General features: G+C 42.3%; 3 protein-coding genes across 7 annotated transcripts in view; 2 read left to right on the top strand and 1 right to left on the bottom strand.

Annotated features, from left to right (window-relative positions):
- Window positions 1–23,968, bottom strand: part of pigt (phosphatidylinositol glycan anchor biosynthesis, class T) — a 45,355-nt gene that overhangs the window by 12,145 nt on the left and 9,242 nt on the right. The window contains exons 2-14 of one of the 4 annotated variants that reach the window (XR_008413015.1): window positions 19,086–19,161; window positions 14,554–17,295; window positions 13,899–14,076; window positions 13,684–13,811; window positions 13,064–13,164; window positions 12,814–12,988; window positions 12,520–12,617; window positions 12,290–12,446; window positions 12,000–12,200; window positions 11,457–11,622; window positions 11,306–11,389; window positions 10,886–11,152; window positions 2,580–2,628 (exon numbers count right to left, since the gene is read on the bottom strand). Coding sequence is in view for 3 of the 4 variants with exons in the window: in XM_053850327.1 (XP_053706302.1) it covers window positions 10,903–11,152; window positions 11,306–11,389; window positions 11,457–11,622; window positions 12,000–12,200; window positions 12,290–12,446; window positions 12,520–12,617; window positions 12,814–12,988; window positions 13,064–13,164; window positions 13,684–13,811; window positions 13,899–14,076; window positions 14,554–14,860 (1,845 nt within the window). In the remaining variant the exon portion in view is untranslated. Of the gene's footprint in view, window positions 1–2,579; window positions 2,629–8,751; window positions 11,153–11,305; window positions 11,390–11,456; window positions 11,623–11,999; window positions 12,201–12,289; window positions 12,447–12,519; window positions 12,618–12,813; window positions 12,989–13,063; window positions 13,165–13,683; window positions 13,812–13,898; window positions 14,077–14,553; window positions 17,296–18,423; window positions 18,501–19,085; window positions 19,162–23,968 lie in introns of those variants that run through there. The other 3 variants (XM_053850327.1, XM_053850324.1, XM_053850325.1) reach the window with 3 other exon arrangements.
- Window positions 8,685–10,435, top strand: wfdc2 (WAP four-disulfide core domain 2). The gene is made up of 4 exons (XM_053850332.1): window positions 8,685–8,824; window positions 8,897–9,022; window positions 9,088–9,225; window positions 9,731–10,435. Exons 1-4 carry the CDS (start codon window positions 8,728–8,730, stop codon window positions 9,862–9,864), a joined length of 495 nt encoding a protein of 164 aa, XP_053706307.1. The 5' UTR covers window positions 8,685–8,727; the 3' UTR covers window positions 9,865–10,435.
- phactr3a (phosphatase and actin regulator 3a) overlaps window positions 15,111–23,968 on the top strand; it is a 29,967-nt gene continuing 21,109 nt past the window's right edge. The window contains exon 1 of one of the 2 annotated variants that reach the window (XM_053850322.1): window positions 15,111–15,493. In XM_053850322.1, coding sequence (XP_053706297.1) covers window positions 15,391–15,493 — 103 coding nt within the window. In that variant the 5' untranslated portion in view covers window positions 15,111–15,390. The remainder of the gene's footprint in view (window positions 15,494–23,968) is intronic. The other variant, XM_053850321.1, reaches the window with a different exon arrangement.

Genomic DNA, 23,968 nt, shown 5'->3' with positions numbered 1-23,968 from the left:
TCACACGAGGAGGGAACCCTGCATGTCTGACGTTTTGTTCGACGCACTGTTGTTGTTGACTTGTTTTCCGAAATGTCTCAATCCCGGCCGATTAAATTCTGCCGTGAACGACGACACTTAATGAAATGCAAGTAATTAAAGTAAAAGCCAGATCAAGTGGAGGCCGACTGTCAGTCAAATATGCTGACATGTAAATGAAATGGTGCCTAGCTTGCTCCCCCCCTCCCCACTATCACTGTAATATGAATCCGTTTAAAAAGAGATCAGCTTTCGGCCCGACAGACGAGGAGATGATACTTAATCAACTAATTGACACAACAAAGACCTTTCCAGAAGTGTTGTGTTCAATAACATCTGCGCTATCATGTTTAATCATGAATTATTTAGCCGAGCCGCCGGGTTGAATCAAAACTAATCGACTCAAACCCACTGTTTCTTCTTCAGTTTATATTCCATCTTGCATTTCCCAGGTCCTGCATTTGTCTGAATGAATTGCCGACTCGTGTATGTTTTGTGGATTTCACCAGCTAGAATTCCAGCACGACGAATGTTATGTTCAATAACAATTATTTGCCAGTATTGTACTTTCACTTCTCATGAGACGTGTCTGTTTTTTTTTTTTTTACTATTTTGACTCCTAGCTAGTTTAAATTCAGCCATACGGTTCAGAATTTATTCTTTTTGAGACAGTAGCTCTCTGGAAAACAGGATGCTGTATGATCTGATAAGAAGGTAATATATAACATGGTAATATAGCGAGACTCATTGTCTACTACTTCTGCTACTTTGATATGATCAAGTCTTGCCCCATAAAGAATCAAAATGTTGGCTGTTGTTTGGAGCTAACAATGCTAAAAACAACAGCCTAAGTAATAGCTAGTTGGCAAACAATCTTACTGTATACCTCTATTCTGAACTGTTGGTATTACATTTATCCAATGTTTTCTTTCCAAAGTATCTTGAGGATGGCAATTTAATTTGAAAAATCTTAGTATTTGTATTGTAGCCATACAGCTCAGAATTTAGAATATTCTTTTTGAGACAGCAGCTCTCTGGAAAATAAGATCCTCATCAGAGTATGATATGATAAGAATGTAAAATATAGCTAGACTCATTGTCTACCACTTCTGCTACTTTGATATGATCAAGTCTTGCCCCATGAAGAATCAAAATGTTGGCTCTTGTTTGGAGCTAACAATGCTAAAAACAACAGCCAAACTAATAGCTAGTTGGCAACCAATCTTACTGTATGCTTCTATTTTGAACTGTTGGCACTACTTTGATCCAATGTTTTCTTTCCAAAGTATCTTTAGGATGCCAATTTAATTTGAAAAATCTTAGTATTTGTATTGCCGTAGCTTCATAGCATGACATTACTAAGCTAGCTGGAAAGTGTTACTCCAGTTGGAGGTAGCATTTTTTTTTATGGATCAAAAAGCTGGTTTCATTGATCAGCAGAAGCATTACATGTTATTACTTGTCGGGCCTTCAAGATCTCAGGCAATTACCCATAATTCACCTTCCAAAAATCCTGTGGTGTCATTCTGAGCGACAAAAGCGGCGGAAGACGCCGAATACAATTTAATGGATTACCATTTTCCCTGCTTCTTTTGACACAATTACCTTAAAGCAGATTTTCTAGGGGAGGGAAGCGACGAGCAGGATAATGCTCTCCTTTGCGTTTAAGTTTGACAAACTCACCAGCTGGAGGCGCCGCTGTGTCCTCGCGAGTCGTAGCTACAGGTCACATTGGCATACAGATGAACTAAGTGACAATAATTGAGTTAAGAGGGGAAACAAATGATGTCATGGGTGCATGAAGTGGAAAGAGTCGACTGATTTATTTTCCAAAACAATACATGCCACAGCAAATCAGTTTTATTGGCTGGCGGGGGGAGGGTGAGTGTCACTGGAGCAGTGGTTTACTAGACGGCACGACTTCAGATCCGGTTTATTTTGGAGCTGGCAAGGAAGTTATGTATCGAAGGTTTCCTTTGATGTTTTACTATGCCTTGTGAAAAATGAAAGATCAAATGAACTGTAGAATTAAAACATATTTGGTTGCCCTGCTTTTATGTTTAACTTGCATGAAGAAACTGATCTAAATTCAGTTTTATTGTGTGTTCACAGATATGAAGCTTCTTTATTTCCATAATATTGAACATACTTACAGTTGTATTGTGTTTTCACTCTATTAAATATTTATTTAAATAATTTCATTTTATATCATGTGAACAAACTGGAAGAATAAAATATAAAAATAAACATAATATTAATCATTAAAAAAACCCAAACAATGAGTTCATAAATGAAGTTTTAATAACTCAATTTAAAGCACTATTTTTTCCCCATTTTTAGCATGAAACACAAATGCAAAAAGATCAATAACCTTTCACAAAACAAAATTGGAAATAAGATTCCATCATATGAAAAAATGTATTTTAAAAATTACTGTGTATAATATACTGTATAATACATTTTTTATAATCAATTTTAAATATATTAAACATATACTCCATATAGTATTTTTATTGAATGTATAAAATAAATAAAAATTTAAAATAAAACACTTTACTCACCTCCCAGCTTATATTGCTTCTCTCCCTGGACGCAGGTCTCGCCTCGGTTCTGTTCAAAACAAAACTCTGTCAGATGACTTCATGACCACATGACTGTATCTGGATGTCAATCAAGGTGGAGAGAATATAGATATAGAACATCATTTGAAATTGAATTGTGCTCATTTGAGATTCGAATGAAAGTTTCCTTCAGTTTCCCCTAATACATAGTAATTACACTTGACATTTGTGTGCCTTACACTCCTCCACAGTGCAACAGTGGTTATGAATCTAGTAGCATTTGAGGACCACTTCCAAGACAAATAAAAATGAACATGTCTTCTGAAGTAGGAGGGGAATGAGTCTAAGCACATGCTAGTCGGTAAAGACACATGAAGAAACCCAAGACACACGCACACTGGAAACTACTATTAAAAAATATGCATCTACATGTGACAGACCCAAGAGAACTATGTCTCAAACATCTTCTGACTAAACTGTTTTGACAGTAGAGGTGAAGAATGTTGAAGAAATAGGCCTTCCACTCCGTGAGACAGTTGCCATCATCCTCTTTCTATAGTGGCACAGAAGCAAACACTTTAAAGAGCCACAAACATAGGCTCTTAATAGTCAATCAAGGCTCTTCTATAGAACAGACAGTGGCGTTATGAAATAGTTTAAACTTCGATCATCCAGTTCTAAAGGTCAAAAACGTTATTTAAATTGTGTTTCCTCTCAAGGTAGTGTGTAGCATCAACCCTGAGCCGCCGAGGGAAAAAAGCCGACCGCGTTTAATGCCGGTGAAGCTGCAGATCTGTAGGTGGAGAGCAGAAGTGGTTTCTGCTATGACTCAAATCAAGGAGCGAAGATGACTCGTCCCTGACTCTGCTGCAGGGATCTACACAGATGTGATTTTAGAAATCAAATACAGTTACATGATTTGAAGAATATTTGAGGATCAATGTCCTCATATATTCAGCGGCAACAGTCATGTCAGTCAAACCCTGACCAGTATCATGTGAGTGACGCAGGAGTGATACGAGTCTCGCCGCTTGTTTATTGATGTTCCAGGGCAACATGAAGAGTTTGGACGCGGATGTTGTCAACTCTGCACTTAAAGGAGCTCGTTCGCTATTTTCAGGTCAGTGGCTTTCATCAGATGTAATGGGCTGGGGAGCTGAGGGGGAGTGGGGGGCTGTTCGGCGCGGTAAATTATGAATGAAGAGCCACTCTGTGGACGATGCAGATTATTCATCCCTGCTTTCATGATTGCCGTTTTTCAGCAGGAGGATTTCACACCCGCGGGATGGAGAGCGTGTTAGTCAAAAGTGTAAAAGTAAGTAGATAAGTGGAAGTGCTATCACAAGATAAAGTTTTATCTGAGCCAGCTGCTGCCAGGACTTATGTAGTCCAAGTTTAAATACACGCTTTGAAGTCCTGAATCTAGTTAATATGGAGTCTAAATATAGAACACAGCTCAATTGGAGTCGTTGTAGAATCACTTCATGGCACACAAATAAAGAAACAAATACAGCCCGACCATCATTTCATTACTTCATGTTATTGTAATGCAACGGCGCTGATGCATCAAGTAATCCCGTCTAGGATGAAACTCAAAAATAAGCTGGAAACTGAGAGGACAGAATGGACGTGACAGATGGGCAAAGGTCAACAGGCTTGATAACAGCACGATAATCTCCAAGATAAAGTGGAAGACTGTTTCACTGTTCGCTCAAATATTTGTCTCACATAAGCTCAGCATTATCGTTTTCCCTTTTATTCGTTGTTATTCGGAACAAAGAAGTTCTGCAAAACAGAGTAAGGGACGGCACTCGACCGTGGTGTGCAAGGCTAGTGATGGGTAGATGAGGTTTCATGAAACAGTGCCCTCATATTCATGACACCTCACCAACCCATCACTATAAAAAGGCTAAATGACAGCTGGGTATTGTGCAGATAACACACCCACTCTCGCTCATGAACATCTCATCAGCCTTTCGATGACACCTTATCATTTAACTCCACCCTCATTTACCCACATCTTTGATCCAAAATTGAAAGACATTATTATTAACATTTTCATAAATATATTTGGGTTCCATTTACCATCTTAATATTCAAATTGATGTCTGCAATACGTGTTCTAAATGTGGCTGTATGTACTTGTCACCTGGCAGCAAGAAGATTGCGGGTTCGTTGCTGTGCATGGGTTATTGTTTTGTTATGGTGCATGTTCTCCTGTGTACACGTGGGTTTTCCTCCCACAGTCCAAGGACATGCGTGTTGGTGTCATGGTGCCCTTGGGCAAGACAAGTATTTTCTCTCACAATAAATGACATACAAAACTTTAACTTTTTAGTAAAAGTATTTTATCCGGTCTAAATCACATTGTTCAACACAAGAGCCGATGATAGGCCAGGTGATCTGCTAATTTATGGACTAGACTGCGTGAAAAAATAAAGCTCAATGAACCAATACAACTTCTTATGAGTTGAGAGTTTCAATACTCATGTTTCTACTGAAGATTGATGATTTATAGGGAAGCTGACGGTGAACGGTCAACGGGCGCAAACGTATGAAGGGGTCCATCTGAGGGGTCCAAACCATTTAAATCCCTCCAGACTTCATGTATCTCAAACCACTAACACCCTCGAGCTTGTTTCAATGACACAATATTAAAGAGTTTTCTGCAAGCTGATAAGAAAAACTGCAGTACACTGTTATTCTCTGCTCTGCCATGATGGAGGGGAGAAATGAGGTTGAGCTGTGATGAGGATGAATTGTGAAGAGAGAGGAGGGTGGACTAAGAAGTGAAGAGAAGAAAATACAGGGGGGAGGGAAACAAAAGAGGAGGGGGAGAGGGGTCTGACTGTGGCATAAAAGTAAATTCAAATGCATTATTCATGCCTCTCTGTGTCGAAATATCATTTACGTGTGCTGTGTTGACTCATGGCTCATAAAATGAGACGGACATGAAAAGAAAGAGAGAAGGAAGGAAGCAAGTAAACAATTCTCAGCCAGAAAATGAAAAAGAAAGTCTATTTTTTTATACTTATGAAACATCAATTGTTTACTCTTCTTTATTTTTCGAAGGGATACTCCATCATCAGGTGTGGATTGAAATATTGTTACTTTACTAAAGTAAAGACTTAGAATGAAATCACACGTAAAAGGGAGGCGACTTAAATGTTTCAAGGCTCTTCTGTATAATAACCACCAGCGCACTATAATACTGTAATGAGGCCGTCTCGATGAGTTTGGCTACACAGCGCCCCCAACAAGCGAACTTGGCTACTGCATCTTACAGTTGATCCGTGATGGTGTTTACTTCCTGGTCCGTGTATACACCAGAAAATAACACCTTCATACAACCTGAGGTTAAATACATAGCTGATTTAGCATTTGTTTGGGGAGCATTGCAACACAATTATGGCTGAATTATAATTAGTTTAAAAGAGCACAATGATGTCTAGATTTTAGAGAGAAAATTATCTCGATATGAAAAGAAAACCAATAAGTAAAAGGGAAAATACAAATAAATAAATAACTAAGCTGGATCTTAAATATAGACAAAAATAAAAAATAAACAATCTATTATCATATGCTGATTTTTTAAAACAATTTAAAACACTTCCAAATTTAGCTATTATTTTGTTATATTTCTGTTTGTTTATTTTATAAATATGTTTGTTGAGGGAAACATGGAAGAAGAGTTAAAAAGAAATTGAAAGATTATGTTTTGTAAAACAATTCATTTTTTTGTGAAGAAAATTACAAGTTGAAGTAAAACATTCAACACATTATTGACATAAAATACAATGTCGCAGCAAACAATTTCTTTTTTAAAGTAACAAAAATAGACATGAAAATGTCAGTTTCAAATGCTTCAAATTTAATAATACAGAGGAACATGAATTAAAATAATAAATATGCCAGCAGGATTTGATACACCTATTGACCCAGAAAACAATTGAACAACAAACAATGCATGTGTGATTTACAGGGAAATTGGTACATAGATCAGCAGCATAATAAATCCAAGCATAATTGCCCGTATCTCCATGTGACCCCACAACAATGACCTGCCACTCTCATGAGGAGAGCATCCTCATGCAGCGCGCAAGCACATGTGACCTGCTTTACTTTTATTTTGATTTATTCGTCCGGTGGAGAGCATCATCACAGAATCGCTTCATCTTCCCTCCTTTATTACACCACATTCGTTTTCATTTCTCTCCCAAGGCTGCAGCTGAATACATTACCCATTTCCCATGAGGCCGCCATCTCCCCCGCGGGAGGCGAGGGGACGGGGGGACAGGGAGAGGCTTGTCGTTAGACCAATTACCAGGACTTCAAAACATCATCGGTGAGTTATTGTCGCCCCTCCCTGCTCAACCTGACTCACATGGGTTCATGTCTGGACCGGGGGGTCGAGAACCTGCTGCTCTACTCCAAACCTCTGATGACTGAGCTGCTCTACCACTGACAGAAAGACATTTCTACTGATCAAAACAGTAAGAAGACCCGATTTGTCATGGACTTGCTTCTAAAAAACAATCCATTGATTGGAATTTTGACTTTCACTTTCAGATATTTTCGACTCCCCTTCCCCTTAAAAGTGCTACATATGTTCAATTGCGGGATCATGCGACGATTGAGTCAAGCATTCTGAGGTCAGCGGAGGGTTAATATTTGATCCGCCAGTGAGTGCGGGGGACGGGCCAGAGGTCAAAGGGCAGCGGCCACACTTGTTTGGGGTCAGTCTCGAAACAATGAACAAGATGCAGAGGGCTATTTATCTGTGTTGTCCAAGTTTGAGCAACAGAACATGCAGAGAAAACCTGTGAATTTCAAGTACAAGAGGGAGAACGGGGGGGGAGGCAGGGAGCACAAATGAGGTGTTTCTACGGGCAGAACACCTCATCAATAATATATCAAATCGTTAAAATATTATGAGCTTGTTTACGCACACATGTGCTCTGCATGTGTCCGCAGACCAACCACACCATATGTAAATCACAGGAGCCTTTATGTCCCCAGGGGCCAAAATTATTTCTCATGCCGCCACAATAATGACCCACTGGACCCTGGGGTACAGGGTGAGGGGGTTACCGGTCATATCACAGCCAGACGGAATATATTAGCATAGCTTCACCATAACAGAAGTATATATATATATATATATATATATATATATATATATATATATATATATATATATATATATATATATATATATATATAATTATTATTATTAGGTTTTTTTTTTAATATATATATTTTTTTTTCATTCAGATCGTGCTGGTGGTTATTTTATATATATAAAAACGCTATATGTAACACTACATTTGTGTGGCTATGTCGCCACCTTGCGGATAAAAGTACAGTAGGAGCAGGAACAAGGAATACAGCAACCTGAGCTACGACTACTTCCTGTACAACTACTTTAACAACAGTACTGCAACACAAAACACGACCACTCGTGGCACTCACTATTAACACAGTCACAGCTCCCTAGATTAGTAATACTGCCTCCTCTAAAACGTCCTCAATCGACAACGCTGTGCTCAGAATTAGTAGAATTACTAGTGCAGTACCCAGACCCCACTATCACCTCACCAGTGACACAGGCACTGCACCGTTATTACAGTTACCGAGGCGAGTAATGTTTATTAAATTACTGGGCCCTCACAAGTACTCAGACTCTTGTTACTTGTTCAGCGCCCCAAATGCTTCAAATGTGACACTGGTACAGCACCACCAGTGCTGATACTGCTCTATCTTTAATTACTAGTACTTCATTATCATACTAGTACTGCACCCAGGCCTTTGTCACTACCACTAGTAAGTTCTCCCCCGTACCTCCCCCAACAACTAGTACAGATGATCGACTTATACTATCACTGCATCAATAACATCAATGCGGCACCAGTAACTACAAGGTGTACTCATAGTACCTCATTATTATCAGGTGTATTTGTATTGATCAGTACCCATCACATTCGGTTCTCAAAACAAACGCAAGAGATGGTAGTTTATTGTCTTCACATTGAAACAGAATGAATTCGACAGGCAGCAGGACCCAGGATCCTGGGCTGGGCCGGGCCAGCCTGCAGGTTATGTTCTGGGACATTTGTCCAAACAGGAACACATTCTTGAGTGAGGGAACATGGAAGGACGTGGTTTAGTCATCAGTCTGCTGCTCCTCGCTGCACTTCTGTCCCTCCATGCTGAGGCTGCTGCAGGAGGCCTGAGGAGATCCACAGGTTTGTTTCCTCCCACTCTTGTTTTGTTTTCAGCAGCAGCCAAAAACAAAAGGACTCTTCATCCAAATCCAGGTCGCTGCCCTCGCCTCCTGAAGGTTGCGCCATCCCAGACGGGCTGCAAGTGTGATGACGACTGTCCCGGGAACCACAAATGCTGTGTCTATAACAGCAAGTCTGTCTGTCTTCCGGCTGCATTTGGTGAGACTGTAGAGTAGTTTCAGGAACAGAGGCGCAGACAAATCCAACTTCTGCTGCTCTTCCAGACAAAGTGGGCAAGTGTCCCGACAGAAAATGGGGTTTTGGATTGTGCGCTGAATACTGCTCCGATGACAGCGACTGTCCCAGAAACGAGAAATGCTGCTCGAACGGATGTGGACATGAGTGCATGGTGCCGTACAAAGGTGAACTCATCCCTGACATGGGATGATCATTATTCCCTCATAAAGCACATGTTAAACACCTAGAAGGTTTGACTCCAGGAAGTGGAGAGACAAAATTATGATTTATTTTACAATAGAAATGCAAAATTGGGATAAAAGGGCTAGTGAAACCTTTTTACGAACATAAATATTTCGCAAATTATTTGTTATTATTAGTCATTTTTTGAAGATTCAGTCATAATTATTTCCTAAGCATTTTATGAATTTTAAACACAATTCTTAGTTGCACTAGAAATTTAAATTGCATCAAAAATACTATTTTATGTGAGATTAGTGATTGTACTTCCAACAGTAATATCGCAAAACTTTCATTTTCACATTATTTTCTGGACTTTTACACCAAGATCTGCAACATTTTATTTTTGGAATATTCCTGTATAAAATATGCCTTTGTTTAATCAACTCAAAGACAATGTTAAAAAAATGAATGCGTAAAAACAGATTTGTGTTTGTTTGACTTCTCCAGTGAAGCTTGGTCGCTGTCCGGCACCAGTGGCCACAAACATGTGCGCCGAGTTCTGCTACCACGACGGCGAGTGTCCCGAGGAGCAGAAGTGCTGCAAGACCACATGTGGCCACGCCTGCACGGAGCTCTGCTGACATGATTCTCGACACAAGGATCGACACTAAAGATCATTTGCTTTTTACTTCCATGATCTCTTTCCTCCGACCTGAATCTCTGCAAAACCTCCACATTTAACTTCAACTCAATATTAAACGGGATGTTTTTAAACACTCAATTCATGCACCGTGCTGAATAAAAACACAGATCATTTTCAGTTTTGCCTCTCTCATGCAAAATCTTCTCGAATGGCCGGCGATAAAAGCGTGTGTCGACAAAATGTTAAACAAAACCATCAGTTTATTGTGAAAACAAACATTTAAATTCCTCTCAGAATTTACTGGAACACCGCGTACAGACCTCCACATGATAATATCTCCCCGAAATAAATAAAACGGATTTCAGGTTTCACCTAGTTTTTCAAAATGAATGATTACTGTAATAAATAGTTGAGTGTAGACCATAATATTGGAATATGAATTTCAATGCACCGAGTGTCTTCAGGTAAAATTAACGTTTCTATTTCTTTTGAACATTCTTGCCGCGATAAAGCAGGTCAACGAACCCCGAGTAAAGATGGAAAGACGCGGTATTTGGGTGAGTCAAGATTGTTGAAACCAGAATGTTTGAAAAAATAAAAATAAAGTGCTATTAAAAAAAAAGAAATTGAGAAAAATGAGGAAAACACATACAAAAAATTATATTTTGGAAATTAATTCATCTCTTTCCTTTCCCATGACGCCCCAAATTGGTCAGCCATTACATTTAAAGTGAGGAGACCTGACCTGGCTCCTGTAACTCGGTGACAATTACCTTCATTTTGTTTCTTCCTTTTACATTTGAGCAAATTGACAAAATGCAAAACAGGTCCATCAGTGACTTCACATTGCTCCTACCTTTCCTGGTTGACCCTAAATTCAATTCAGTTAAGGCTTCAAAACATTCCCAACTCCCGCACCCGCTGTGATCCCTCACAGCCTCATTTGTTCATGTCCAGAGCCCAGACGTTTGTCATTCCCACGGCAAGTGATCAAACATGTGCTCCCTGAGAATATTTACCGTCACTGTCGGCGGACTCACAGCGGCGGTACGCCCCTCATCCTTCGGATGACATTGGCAATCCTCTTGGCAAGGCTTGGGCTGGGCTCCTCCACCTGGAAGCTGCGGGTCAGCAGGTTGTAGAGCGACCCGTAGCCCACCGCCACCACAGTGCAAGTCAAGCAGATGACGTTGTAGGGCATGCTGAAGTCTGGGGTGGGCAGGTTGACCAGCAGAGGCTCCGTGTAGACACGGACAAAGTAGCTGGACTCTTCCTTGACAGGGAAACTGGAGGAGGAGACTTTGGTGAATAGGATGCAAAAGAAAGATGTGGCTGACATTTTCACCTGAGGTTTCTCGTGAAAAACAAGAACAAAGAAATACAAATAGCTGAACTGTTCTTGGGCAGAGTATGAAGAACAAACAGAGGCCAACACTTACAAGCTGGCGAAAAGTGGACGAGCCTGAGTGTTATTGGTATCCATGGCGACGATGCTGGGCACAAGTGCGCTGACTACTGAAGATCTGTAAAAACAGAACATCCGCGTTTTTCAGAATCTTTCCCATGGCCTTCACGGTGATCTTAGCGTACCCCACGTAGAAGCCGTGGTTGGGGTCAGGTGTGTACTCGGTCCACTTCAACAGGGCTCTCTCGAACTGCACTGTGACCTCGGTGTTGGAGTTCGGAGGGAGCTGGATGAGCATCTCTAGCAGGTGAGGCCGCAGGCGGTCCTTAGAGGGCTGGTAGTGGATGTAACCTAAAATGTTTAGCGTAGACTAAGTATAGGCTGTACATGAATCCAGATAGTCAACTTTTTCCAGGATATTCAAATTAATTCACACAATCCCATGTGCATCTTTTGACCTTCATAACACAACTGTTGCCTCTTACCAACTGAATGTTTCATGCCCTAACACAAGCAAACATCAGTCAATGGATTCTACTCATTAAAAGGGCGAGTCTGTAGTTTAAGTGGGTCGACCAATAATATGAAAATGAAGTTCAAAAGAGCGTGGTGTGAATACCACGATGAAATTAGTTTTATAACAACTTAGTTACATCATTGTCTCACATCGTAATGGTAATTATTCATGGTCCTTCATTAACTTAGAGAGAAGAAGCAGTCTGACTCACTCGGGGTGTTGATCTTGCCCTTGCTCGTGACTGTGAGTGTGTGGATGTACAAACGAAGGTACCACGGCACTGATTCCAGCAGCAGTACCGAGAACGACCTGTAGGGGTGGTGGTTGTACATCACTGTGTGGATCTCGCCCGTCTGCAGCCCGTAGCCAGCCACGTAGCGCTCGGCGTGGAGCAGCGGTCGCAGCATGTTGCCTGACAAGGCATGGAGGGGAAAAAACAAACAAACAAATGAAACACATTTGATTTGTAGGAAGGTTGATAGTCAGAAAGTACGAGCTAACCTTCGTTGGATTTCCAGCGAATAGCCATGTTGAGGGAGCGCATGGAGCCGAAGGTGGACTGTTGGGTCAAATCGTAGACAGAGAAAGTGCGTCGATCCCCGAGGACCACGGTCTGACTCAGCAGAGGAGTCGCCGGACTCAACTCGAACAGCTCGCCCTCAAAGACGACACGCCAGCATTAGTAAGGAAGACCATCACAGCTCAAGCAGACCATGTTACATGATTGACACCTCTGGGTTTTCTGTGATGTCCACGTAGATTTTACTGGACGAGGCCAGCGGACAAGCTTCAGAGAGGGTGCGTGAAAACATCTTGAACAGAGACCACTCTGCAGGAATACAGGATGAATCATTTCACTGTGAGAAGGCATGAAAACAATACACTGGATCTACCTTACTTGTTTATACAGTCTATAGCTTCTTAACATGATCTAAAAATAGGGTCGGACCTGACACCTCATAGCTTGTAATGATGATGAAAAGGGTTAATGGACAAAGCAAAGGTGATTTAAAACAAGGGTGTACCTCGTTTGCCCTGACCAGAGGTGTGTAGATCAAACACCACATTGAGCGTCTGCCTCAGCTCCAATGATGTGGCCTTACACTCCAAGTCTTGGCACACGGGTCGGACATGGACCGCCTGAGAGTGGAAGCTGCTGTGGAAGACTTTCTCGGACTTGAGCAGGACAGCGAGGCCAGCCTGGAAAAAGACGACAGCAAGTCAGCTTTGGACACGATCCGCTTTACTGTTTCGACTCAAATGAAAAGAAGATACCTTGGAACCACACGGCAACAGTTTCTTCCAAGGCGTTAGATTTTCAGTGCACACAATCTCACGTGGAAGCGTGGCATAGCGAAGGAAACTGTGATCTGTGACTGAATATGTGAAACACAAGGGAACAATTTCAACATGAAAAAAGCGCTTAAATTAAATATTCAAGTTTAAATACACACAACATTCAAAATAGGGGTTGAGTATTTCGTTTATAAGAATCTCAGTTTCTGTTATAAGCTTTATTTAACCGACACACTCAGTATAACATTTCTCTTCGGTGAAATAGCCCCAACGCTGCTATACAGTAATTCCACTCTCAAGTTGCTGACTTGCCTGTAAACAGCGCAAGTGCAACACATTTTTCTGCAACGTCGACAACCCATTTGTATATTATTCACTCACGTGGGTTGCCCATCTGCAGAACCGCTGCGGACACAGTTTAATAGAGCAGCGAATAATCTCATTATGTGCGACTCTAGACATACACGCTCAGATTTCATGAAGGGTAGAGTTGCGTTATTGACCACTAGATGGAGGCATTCACCAAGAAAATCTACTTTCAACAGTTCACTATCAAACTTGGAAAATAAAACAGAATTGAAATGGAAAAGCAAAACTACCGTTTCCAAGACCAAGTGGTTTGAATGCAGCACTGGGCTGGACTGTGTTTGTGGAGTCAATAAAGTTCAACGAGGCGCAGAAGATCCCAGATAACACATTGGTCAGCTCCTTCCACGTAGCATCCACACTGCGGGAGACATTTGTATAGGATAGGGTATACCTCTGATACAACACTAATAATTAAAAGGAAATCAAAGGGAGAGGTAGAACTCACTCAGTGACGGAATCCTGGAACCAGACCCAGAGCTCTGCACCAGGGGGAGATGGCAGGAACGGCTGCCCCCATTGCATGGTTCTCCAGTATCCCTGCGTGAAGGAAATGTGCAGCTCACGGATGGAAAATTTGGAGATGACTTGACCCAGTGACTTTGGGAACAGCCGGTAGTGTGACACTGAAGGAGACAACAGGTCAGGTTTAAATAAACAATGCTAGACTACTTTGCCTCCTCTTTTCAATCAACACTCCATTACCTGTTTTTACTCTCATAGCAACATGGTTAAATTTGCAAGTTCCTGAGTTAGGTCTTGGAATGGTAACAATTCAGTGCCATTTTTGTAACTATTTTGGTCAGGATTTAACAATTACATTTTCCCCACAAAAAAATGACTGAAGTGATACATTGACTTTCCTTGTTTGCCCAAGACAAATCGTACTGTATGTAAAGTGAAAATGATGAAAAGATGAAACTTTGGTCCACTACTGCTAGGCAATAAACAATTTATAATGTGAACTATAAGGCACATTAGCAGAAGTGATGGTACTGTACCCCACGATGCCTGTGAATTACACAGTAATACCATGTGCACCAATGACACGCATTGCCGTCAATTAAAAATACTTCTTTTTGACGCATTTTCATTGAGACCACCTTTAATTCCTTTGGAGAAGTCTGTTTTCCACAGGGTTCTGAATTGGAAGCTGGCGTAAATGTCTCCAGAGTGCAGCGGTCTGAACACCAGCTCCTCCTGGAAGTCATCACTGGACTGAGGAACCTCACGAGGAAACCTGTGTGTTTCGTCTGCACCGGCAACGTCCTCGGTTGCTTCCCACCGTGTCTCCTCTGCTCCTCCCGGGTCAACCTTGTCGTTCACATCTCGGCCGCAGACACAGACAAAAACAGACAAAGAAAACAAAACTAGCAACAGTGAACGTCCAGTAGTACAGAGGGCGGCCATCTTTCTTCCGAGTGAACGGAGACGTCCACTTCCGCGTCACGTGTCCAGCAGCCAATGAGCTTCTTCTTCTAGATATTAATGGTTTTTATTTCATGTGCTTATAAAAAAAAAACCTTCTGTGAAATTGCTCCTTCAAAAATCACGTTTGGGCATCGCAAATTAAAAGAATCGTTAATAAAAACAAGAGGAATGTAATAAATACATATGCAAGTCGGGGACGCGTTTGATAAAAACGTACGGTTTAAATAAAACCCAAAACGATTTCTCAGCCGTGTGTATGTTTTTAAGCTTTTTCAGTGGCTTGACAGAGACGGGCATCATCGGGGGCACATCACCCCTCCCACATCCACACACACACACACACACACTGGGAATTTGCGCTCAGCCATGGCTCCCCGGTAGATGCTGAGAGCGGCTGTTGTCAGAGCGAATTAAATCTGCACTGGCTCGCTGCTGCTTCCTCCTGACCTTGCCTGCCTCCGGTTGGGTGTTTTAATATTTTATTCAGGATTCCAGCGCTGTGTCTCCCCATGGCCACGTCAGATGGACTAGAAGGCTGTCTGCAACGAGGCAGATCTCAAAGTGACCCGAACATACTCACCGAACCGGGCATCGATTTGGCTCATGGCACAGGTAAGAAGACGCGTCATTGTCTGTGCGCGTTTTATCGTACAGGTTTCGGGTGAAGCTTCTCTGCACGGTGTAGGACGACGCGTGAAAATGATCCATCCGTGCAGACTGTTGATGCGAGCTTTGTTTGGAATGGGGCCGTTTGACGTTTCATGTCTCTAAAAATCATGAGCCAGCGGTGTTTCTGTCCCTGCCATTGATGACAAGCTCTCCTGCCATTCTGACTGTTATGATCCATGGATGCTCCACCACGTGATCTCCGCTAAAATATCCCAGACGCTAGAGTTCAATTCAGCTTCCTGCAGCAGGTGTGCGTTTTTTTTCTGTAAGGATTATTTATATCTGTGCACTGTGTGTGTGTGTGTCTCCACCTGCGCGTGCCATAATGAATTGATTGTTCATTAATAAAAGAGAGAGGGGGAGCGCAGAGATTCTTCTTCTGCTCCATCACTCCAACCGTTTAACAAACCCTTTAGGAATCAATAGGATGCTTTTAACGTACAGTCTTTTTTTTATTATTCTGGGATAGATATCAAGAACCTCTTTGATTTTCCTCATCGGTTTTCTGCACACGTCTATTCAATTGAGATCATACCAGGTCAATTGCTTCATAAAAAAAAGTCATGGTTAAAAACTCACTGGGCCTCTAAACAGCTCACCATCCCACACCTGACACCACTTGTAGAACTGCAGTGTAATCCCCTGACTACCCCAGGCAGCTGCATTTGATATATTTACATTTGAAGCCATTGAAACTCCTCCCACATTGTCATTGTCTACTAGCAACGATGATGCTCAGTGATGCGACTGAGCTGACTCACTCAAAACACTGCACAGCATGCTTCAATTGTCGCGTCCCATCTTCCCCCAAAAAATGTACAATTTAATGTATACTAGGAAGAAAAATAGACACAAATATGGCTGCAATCGATGGCTGCAAAATGACTGAGAAGAGCCATGTGATCCTCAGGACCTTCTCCAATTGGTCCACAGTTTGTCAAGAGTGTTTTGAACATTCCACGTTCTTCTCATTACTTCCTCTGTTTGGCTGTGAATGTTCAGCCATGCTGATGACAAGAACTTGGTTTGCTGTGTGACTTCTCACCAAGTCGGGAAAACATGGAGAAATGTGGCTTTTTAAAATGGTCAAGGTGAGAGGCTGAAATGTAAACATTCAGAAATGATTCATGAGGTTGATGCAAGCTTTGCTTCCTAGTGCATATGCAGCCTGTGAACTGCATATATTTGTTCACTAAATGAGTGTTTTTATGGCGAATTGAAAACCAAATCCAATTATGTATGCTAAGATATGTAGCTTCCAGTGACCTTGTAGTAAAGTAGGCAGCCACACGTGGCCCCTGAGCCAGACCTTCCTTCAGGGCAAAGCTAGAAAACCAAAGGATTTCTGCTCAGTTTACAGGGGCCTCGTAGTATAAAGTGGGTGCAGGTGAAAAACCCCATCAATATTACTACATTTCTTCGTTTACATAAGTGTGTCTATTATGGGATGTTTCGCGTGGGAGGGGAAAGAGTCATTGCCTCCGCCTACGAGCGGTGAGTTTTACACACACAGTGGCTGCCGGACTGGCTGATTCATGGGGGAAACAACACTCACCTTTCAACTCGTCTCTAATGAGCTTTCTGTTTCTCACATACTGGAGTCACACCTGTCTCCCGTCAACTGACCACTGCGCCTTTTCTGGAGCGGCCCTCCTCTGGGTGATTTAATTCGCACGTTGGCAGATGCAATAATGTCACACTGGGTCTCTGGCGCACCTGAGTACGCCGGCCGCTCGCTGCTTCTCCTGTCGCGTCCATGCAAATACAGGACACAAGGCAACAGTTAAAGATGGAGAGGAAGTTTACCACCCTCAGATCAGGCTGCTCCGCCCACTAAGACTGGCTCATTACATACTCAGATCTGTGGCACTTTCTTCTAAACTGGATTCAAAAGCTGACAGTGCAGTTTTTAAGGAGAATAACAGTGATGGTTTCTCCTGAATGAAGCTGAAGATGCTCTTAAGTTTTAACACTCTTGTTTGACCTTGACACTCCTACAGAAGCGGAAGCTCAATGGTGTGCAATGATGCTGCTTTGTGGAGTTTTCAATGCTTGTAATTCTTCGACTGTGTTGCATTATGTTGGCATTGGTGTACAACAAAAGCTGCTTGTCATCTTGTTAAGCTGAAGATCAACAGGAGAAAGCACCTTTCTCTCTCCTATTGCTCTGTGATGTTAAATATTATAGCCGAGCATCTAGAGGGAAGTAAATAAGCTTTGACAAACATCCTGCTCTTTTACGAACTTGTAATTCATGGCCCCCTAGTACCTCAACACTAGTCACTTTTGGAAGTTTGCTCCACCTCAGTGTGAAGTAGCTGTCAGTAGCTGATGATATCTATACACAAATGTGGCTCCACTGTCGCTCGATTTGATGATGCACAATTCGGAGTGGTCATCCATAGTCGGTCCTGCAGAAGCTCAATCCTATTCCGTCCCTCAGTAGCCCCAACTTAAGTTTCCCAAGACTCCTCACGGCTGCAGCGGTTCTCCAGCAATATCTCTCAGTTTAGAGCCGTACCATGAATTGTGGCCAACAGAGATCACTGTAAAATGTTCCTGAGGACGTCATCGCTTCTCTTAGCATTCCTGCTGATGTTCCCTCGGCAAGTATGACAGCCGTAACGTCACAGAAAAAACTGGATGATTTAATCGAAGATGCATTCAGGTTCACTTGGACCTATTGATGTGACTGACTTTGACCACTTTCTTGTGATAAACAAGGCACAAATGGATTAAAAAGACAGCCACCATGAAGTACAACAGCCATCCAAACGTTTTACTGCTCAAACATGTAGGGGGTATTTTAATCTGGTTGACTTCTGAGTCGCTGTGTTTATTCAGTTGCTTCAACAACGACCCTCTTTTGTCACCTGATAATAAAATGGCACTGCTCCCCGGCGTCCTGCTTCCTCATTGACCGGGGTAATGATGTGGAGAGGACACCTTGAAGCTCTGCAGACAGAGACTTCACTGGCTTCCAACAAACTACACATAATTCGGTTTGAGAGAAAGATGAATCCAGAAACAGTGAAAAACAGTGGTCTGTAATTCGCCAGAGGAGGCGTTACATCATGGCTCCAGTCCTAAACAGGGTCATGAACATGCACAACTCCGCATAGAAAGGCCTCTAATGAGATCTAAACTCGTCTTTGGGGGAGAGCAGGGACCACTACCGAACACCGCTGCAGGGGAGAGGAATGTCACTTGATGATATCGCCCACTTTCCCTTCACCATTCATTCAAATGACCAGTTAAGGTCGCATGGCTCCAGGGGTCAAGAGGTCGTCTATTATCTGCAAGGTTGCAGGTTTCATCATTGTGTTGTGGATTCCGTATAACGGCTATTATTCCCAGATAAAGAGAGAAAATAGTGCTGAGGCTGTAATCCCTGATGAATAAAATTGCCCTTGAGCAAGACACTAATGGTGCCGTTTTATTTAAAAGTGCATCGACTACATCTGACAATCAAAATTGTCTCCACAGTCTTTCATCAAACATTCTTCAAAAACACAGTCCTTTCCCACCGTCTCACCTATATCTGGATAATCCCTCGCAGATCAGACTTCAGAAACGTCCCTGAAGGATGCAGAGAAGCTGCTCTTCGGAACCTGGAAAGAGAGAAATAAAGCACAACAATGAAACTAGAAGAATCTTTTGGACATGAATTCGTAGTAAATGTGACAGCTCTGACCAGAAATGACTTTAAAACTCTGGTTACATCAGTTAATTTAATAAACTTGCAGGGCAGAGGTGAAAATTTGACCTGCAATATGAATTAAAACAATTCTTTATTTATCGTTTTATTCAAACTAGGAAAGAAAATATTGTGTATTTAGCAAACTAACTTAACGTGAATTAAAATAAATATCTGAAACGTAATTCATGGCCTGTGGACTTTGTTTTCATTCTCTAGATAATTGGTCAATTTTCATTCACTAATAGAGTAATGGAATAACACACAATCCTTCCCGCTCTCTGCCGGTTTAAGCTGGGAGTGTCGAATGAGGTTAAGCTGCATGTGGACGCATCGTTGAGCGAGTCCTCTCAGCGGGCGCCTTCGCTCTCGTCCAGCCAGCCATGAAAATGACAACAACAAAAGCGCTACATCATGCCCAGTCCCCGCGGAAGCAGATTAGGCTTTTCGCGGCGTCTGTGCCGTGTGTTGCTTCGGTTGACGCTTGTGTCCATACACCTGCATGTTCTCCAGAGAGAGAGAGACAGAGAGAGTGTGCATGTAGCGATCTGCAGGCGTCAAAGGCCGAGCAGTCAACACACATTCAACAAGTATAATGTGTTTCATCTATATTGCTGAACTCATTGTGCTAACTAATAGGATATCTGCGTCCTAAACCAGAGTTGTATGTTAAATTCCTGCATGTTATACCTTTCAGGCTGAAGAGCTTGATGTTTCATGACATGCATGCTTGGTGATTTTGCCTGTGTTTGCACACCACATATGCAGCTATGACGCTTGACATGAATACACACTTTTTAAAAACAAAGCGGCGGCAGCAAAACCGAGGACAACATAGGGCAGTTATACCTACCAGCCTTTTAGAGCGCAGGTTAAGTTCAGTTGCTGCAAAGGTTAAATACCTAACAGTGGAAAACCTCATGGCCGTGAAGTGATACAAATTCTAAAGGGAAGTGGTGTCTCAGCGAGGAAATGGAGCGAGGACAGAAACAGGTGCTGCATTTGTTGAAAAGGAGCCAAGAAACACTTCTAATTGCTAACTGGCAGCGCTGGGATGATGGATGGTCTATAGGATACTGTTAAGAGCCAGTGTGCCACTGATTTGAAGCGCTGCAGTTCCAGCTCTTTCATGTACAGACCTTCAAGTGATCTATCCCAGAGTATCCTCTTTTTTTATTCCCTCTTTTCTCTCTACTATGTGTCTCGATGAGATGCTCTCTAATTGGCTCTGCTTCCTGCTGACCTTGCATATTTTAAACAAGAGCTGAGTAGGTTTAATGATTTTCATTTCACATTTCTCGCTACAGAAACATGACAAAGTAAAGGTGCAAGTTATGGACAGAAGTTTTGGCGCACTCTGACCCCTCACGGCTCATTAGTTGATGCTTATTTTTAACTTTTCGACTTAAACTCCAGTTTTATCAAATTTTGGCTACACTTCAACTACCTTTTCAATTGGCTGCTGCGTAAGGATTTGGACTCAGACTATGGATCCAGTTCTCTAATATTCAACCCCACATTTACAGTACCTCGCGTCTTCTCTTACCAAGGGAGAAATAAATCACAGCATTGTTAGAATCCTTCTGTCTTAGCTGAACAAAGACGGATGATGAGGGCAGGGGGAGTCCCGGGACGCCGTGGCTGTAAACACACACTTGAGTTAGATCAAGGATGAGTGGCGCAGACAGACGATGAAGCAGAGCCAGACGAGTTGTTCTGACACAGAAACGCGAGGAAGACTTGTGAGGCCTGTGGCTGTCGTGAGAATCCTCTCAGGAGATGGTAAATAAAGTAGCCAGATCAGAGGACTGTAGCGGCAGAATTAGAGGCCCAAAGAGTTTTCCATTTTTGTGCCTCCTTTCTTGAGTTCACTGTAGCTCCTTCTAGGTTTCATCTGCACATACACTCACAAGATTATGTATAGTTTCCAGGAACCTTTCACACTATTGTAGCGATAGCGCTCATTTGCATTGTGAAATTAATCCACACCTGGTCGGTGCTCGGTATTTGTAATGCTCTCGAAGGAAAACACAGAAAAACAACGGTTGTCTATGGAGCTCACAAACACCACGGCATCTCTGTCTCTGTTCAGTGGTGCATTCACTGACTACCCGACTGATGTTCCTGAAACACCCCAAACAAATCAACATCAAAAATAACAAAAATATATATCATTTACAGTGGAGATCATAACCCTGTTACACTATATGAACCTTCTGATCTCCAACACTGGAGCTGGGTGTTTCCCATAGGTCCTACAGCAACCATTGTAGCGATCTGATGTCACACGATAAAGAAAGCAACACACAGAGCAGATAACTTTATCACTTCATTTGTTTAACCACACAAAGACACATTATTGAACGGGTCTGAGACTGAAATAGTCCAAAAAACTAAAAAGGTCCCTGGGCAAAAGCAGCAGAGCATTTATCGGGAGTCTTGACTAGTTGCTAAACAGAGTTGTGGAACGCACTGGTTAAAACCTAGGTGACACATCATGATCGTTCGCTACATGGAAGCAAAGCGGACTTAGCGGATGCAGCTATAGAGTGCTGAGAAAAATAGGGTTAGATGTGCAAGAGAAGACGATACCATCAGACAAGAAATGAATATATCAGAGGAACATGTGGCGAAGTATGGAGACAAAGTCAGGGAGGCCAGGTGGTTTGGACATGTGGAGAGGACAGACAGTGTTGTTTAAAGAATTGGAGGTGGAAGAGGACGAACCCAAGTAATGATGGATGTGTTGAATGGCAGCATAAAGGGGATAGTTGTGACCCAGGAGAATGATAAAGATAGGTTAAGGTGGAGGACAAGCCTGATCCCTGTTGGGAACTAGTGAAAAAGAAGAGTTGTTTCCTGTAGCTTGTCAACTTTTTGGAGTAGCAAAACTTTCTTTTCCAAGCAGCTGGTGAGTCAGTTAAATTGGTGCCCAGCTAAGGTGCTAATCCAAACCTGCATCAAATGCAATCCAAACAGCCCTCATGTACAACCACATCAAAGGTGCTACTCTTGCTTTAATGCTGAAATCTGCTTTTTAAAATTCCAACCAGAGCGACTATGCCATTAAAACAATCAACACTGTGGAACTAATAAAGGACATCTACTCTAATCTAATCTGACATTCCCTGACACAACAAACGACTTTTTTTCAGTAAGTTTATAAACTAAAATAAGGTTTTTAATATCAATATTCACTTCATTACATGATATCTTTATCAAGATATCCTGCTGCTTTATTGCATATGGAAATTACAGCGCTCTCAGTTTGATAAAAAAAGAATGTTTTGCTTCCCTCTGGTATGACAGGGTTTCGTGATAACATTTAAATACCATCGTATTTTGTAGACAGTATAATGAAGTCAGTCTGGCGCACTGGTGCTGAAACGTGGCGACACCGGAGGATGGATCTGGTTTCAGCACCATGGCCAGATCCCAAATCTGCAGCAGGCCACTCAAGAGTTTCAGCACCGCGGACAGATACGGACTCTGCTACGGGCCGTTCAAGAGTCTCAGCACCACGGATAGATCCAGACTCTGCAGCAGGCAGCTGAAGCCAGCGGAGTCGTGTTCCGTGTGCTGATGAGCGGCTGCTGCTCACAGATGTCTCCTCCGGACTCGTTTCGACAGATACACGTGCACATTTTTCCTCTCCTCTCGTCTTCATTATGAAGGACTGTGCAATGTGGAGAACCCATCACAAACTCTATGCAATTTCATTACACGACACGTCTCTGGAAGCCAAACCCTCCGATCCAATCCCATTAAAAGTGCCATTAGAACGGTGGCCAAGCCTCAAGCTCTGAGTTTGTGGTCAGTATTGATGAGGAAACTAGCCTCCAGCAACTTCCTCATCAGCTCTCACTCATGGAGTGGCTCACAGTTCAATGTAGGTTTTTTATAATCCACCACAACAGAGAGAGATCACAATTCATAGAGGAAACAACAACAACTGTGACCAATACAAATGAGGTGAAATTGTGTACCTATCATCATTATTTTAGACTATATTTCCCGTGCTGTAAATGTCAACAACACATCTATATAAATAACCAACATTCTACACACTTCAATAAACACGATTATCATCACGTCATAATTCAGATGCTGAAATAACTCCAGTTCAAATACGTCAAAATAATTGATATATGAAGTACTATATCTTTAACAATGGCAGCTTTTCATTTCACAGAGCGAACATGCTTCCTTTTGAGCATTAATCCAGCTGCCAACCCCGACTCTCTCCAGCACACACACACACACTCAGCCTGATTGAGAGTCAGTGTCATCATCCATCACCATCTCAGCAGCTCTCAAGACAAGCCAAATTCCCGTCTCCATTTTTGGGGTTCAGTTGCTACATGTTTGAACCTGTGAATGTCCATCTCAATCAGCCTGTCCTGCTGCTTCATGCTCAGGCCACTAGTTCAGATAATGACCACCCAGCCAGCAGCGCCTTTGCTTAACCCCGCCGGCCTTTATGTATTACATGATATGGTTATTGACACGGCGATTACACGGGATAATGGAGCATACGAGCGTTTAGCACCTGCTCTGTCGATGTGTATCCATAACAAATTAGTGCGCCAAACTGTGTGTGTGGATCTGGACTCAAGATATGAATCGTGGTCCAGTCCCAGGAATAACTGCAGCTATCAAACTGATGTTGTGAAAAATGGTCTATTTTTAGCCCTGCTGTGCGTTTCCCCTGAGGAGCTGCA

This window comes from Synchiropus splendidus, chromosome 18, assembly GCF_027744825.2.
Source record: "Synchiropus splendidus isolate RoL2022-P1 chromosome 18, RoL_Sspl_1.0, whole genome shotgun sequence".
NCBI lineage: Eukaryota > Metazoa > Chordata > Actinopteri > Syngnathiformes > Callionymidae > Synchiropus > Synchiropus splendidus.
Note: the sequence above shows the minus strand (reverse complement) of the source record. Positions and strands in the feature narration are given on the sequence as shown.

What these genes read in the sequence shown, in the direction of transcription:
- wfdc2 (XM_053850332.1), top strand. Translation starts at nt 8,728, where the DNA reads ATGGAAGGACGTGGTTTAGTCATCAGTCTGCTGCTCCTCGCTGCACTT. An exon ending in AGGCCTGAGGAGATCCACAG is followed by an intron (nt 8,825 to 8,896) that starts GTTTGTTTCCTC and finishes ATCCAAATCCAG; the next exon opens with GTCGCTGCCCTCGCCTCCTG. An exon ending in GTGCATGGTGCCGTACAAAG is followed by an intron (nt 9,226 to 9,730) that starts GTGAACTCATCC and finishes TGACTTCTCCAG; the next exon opens with TGAAGCTTGGTCGCTGTCCG.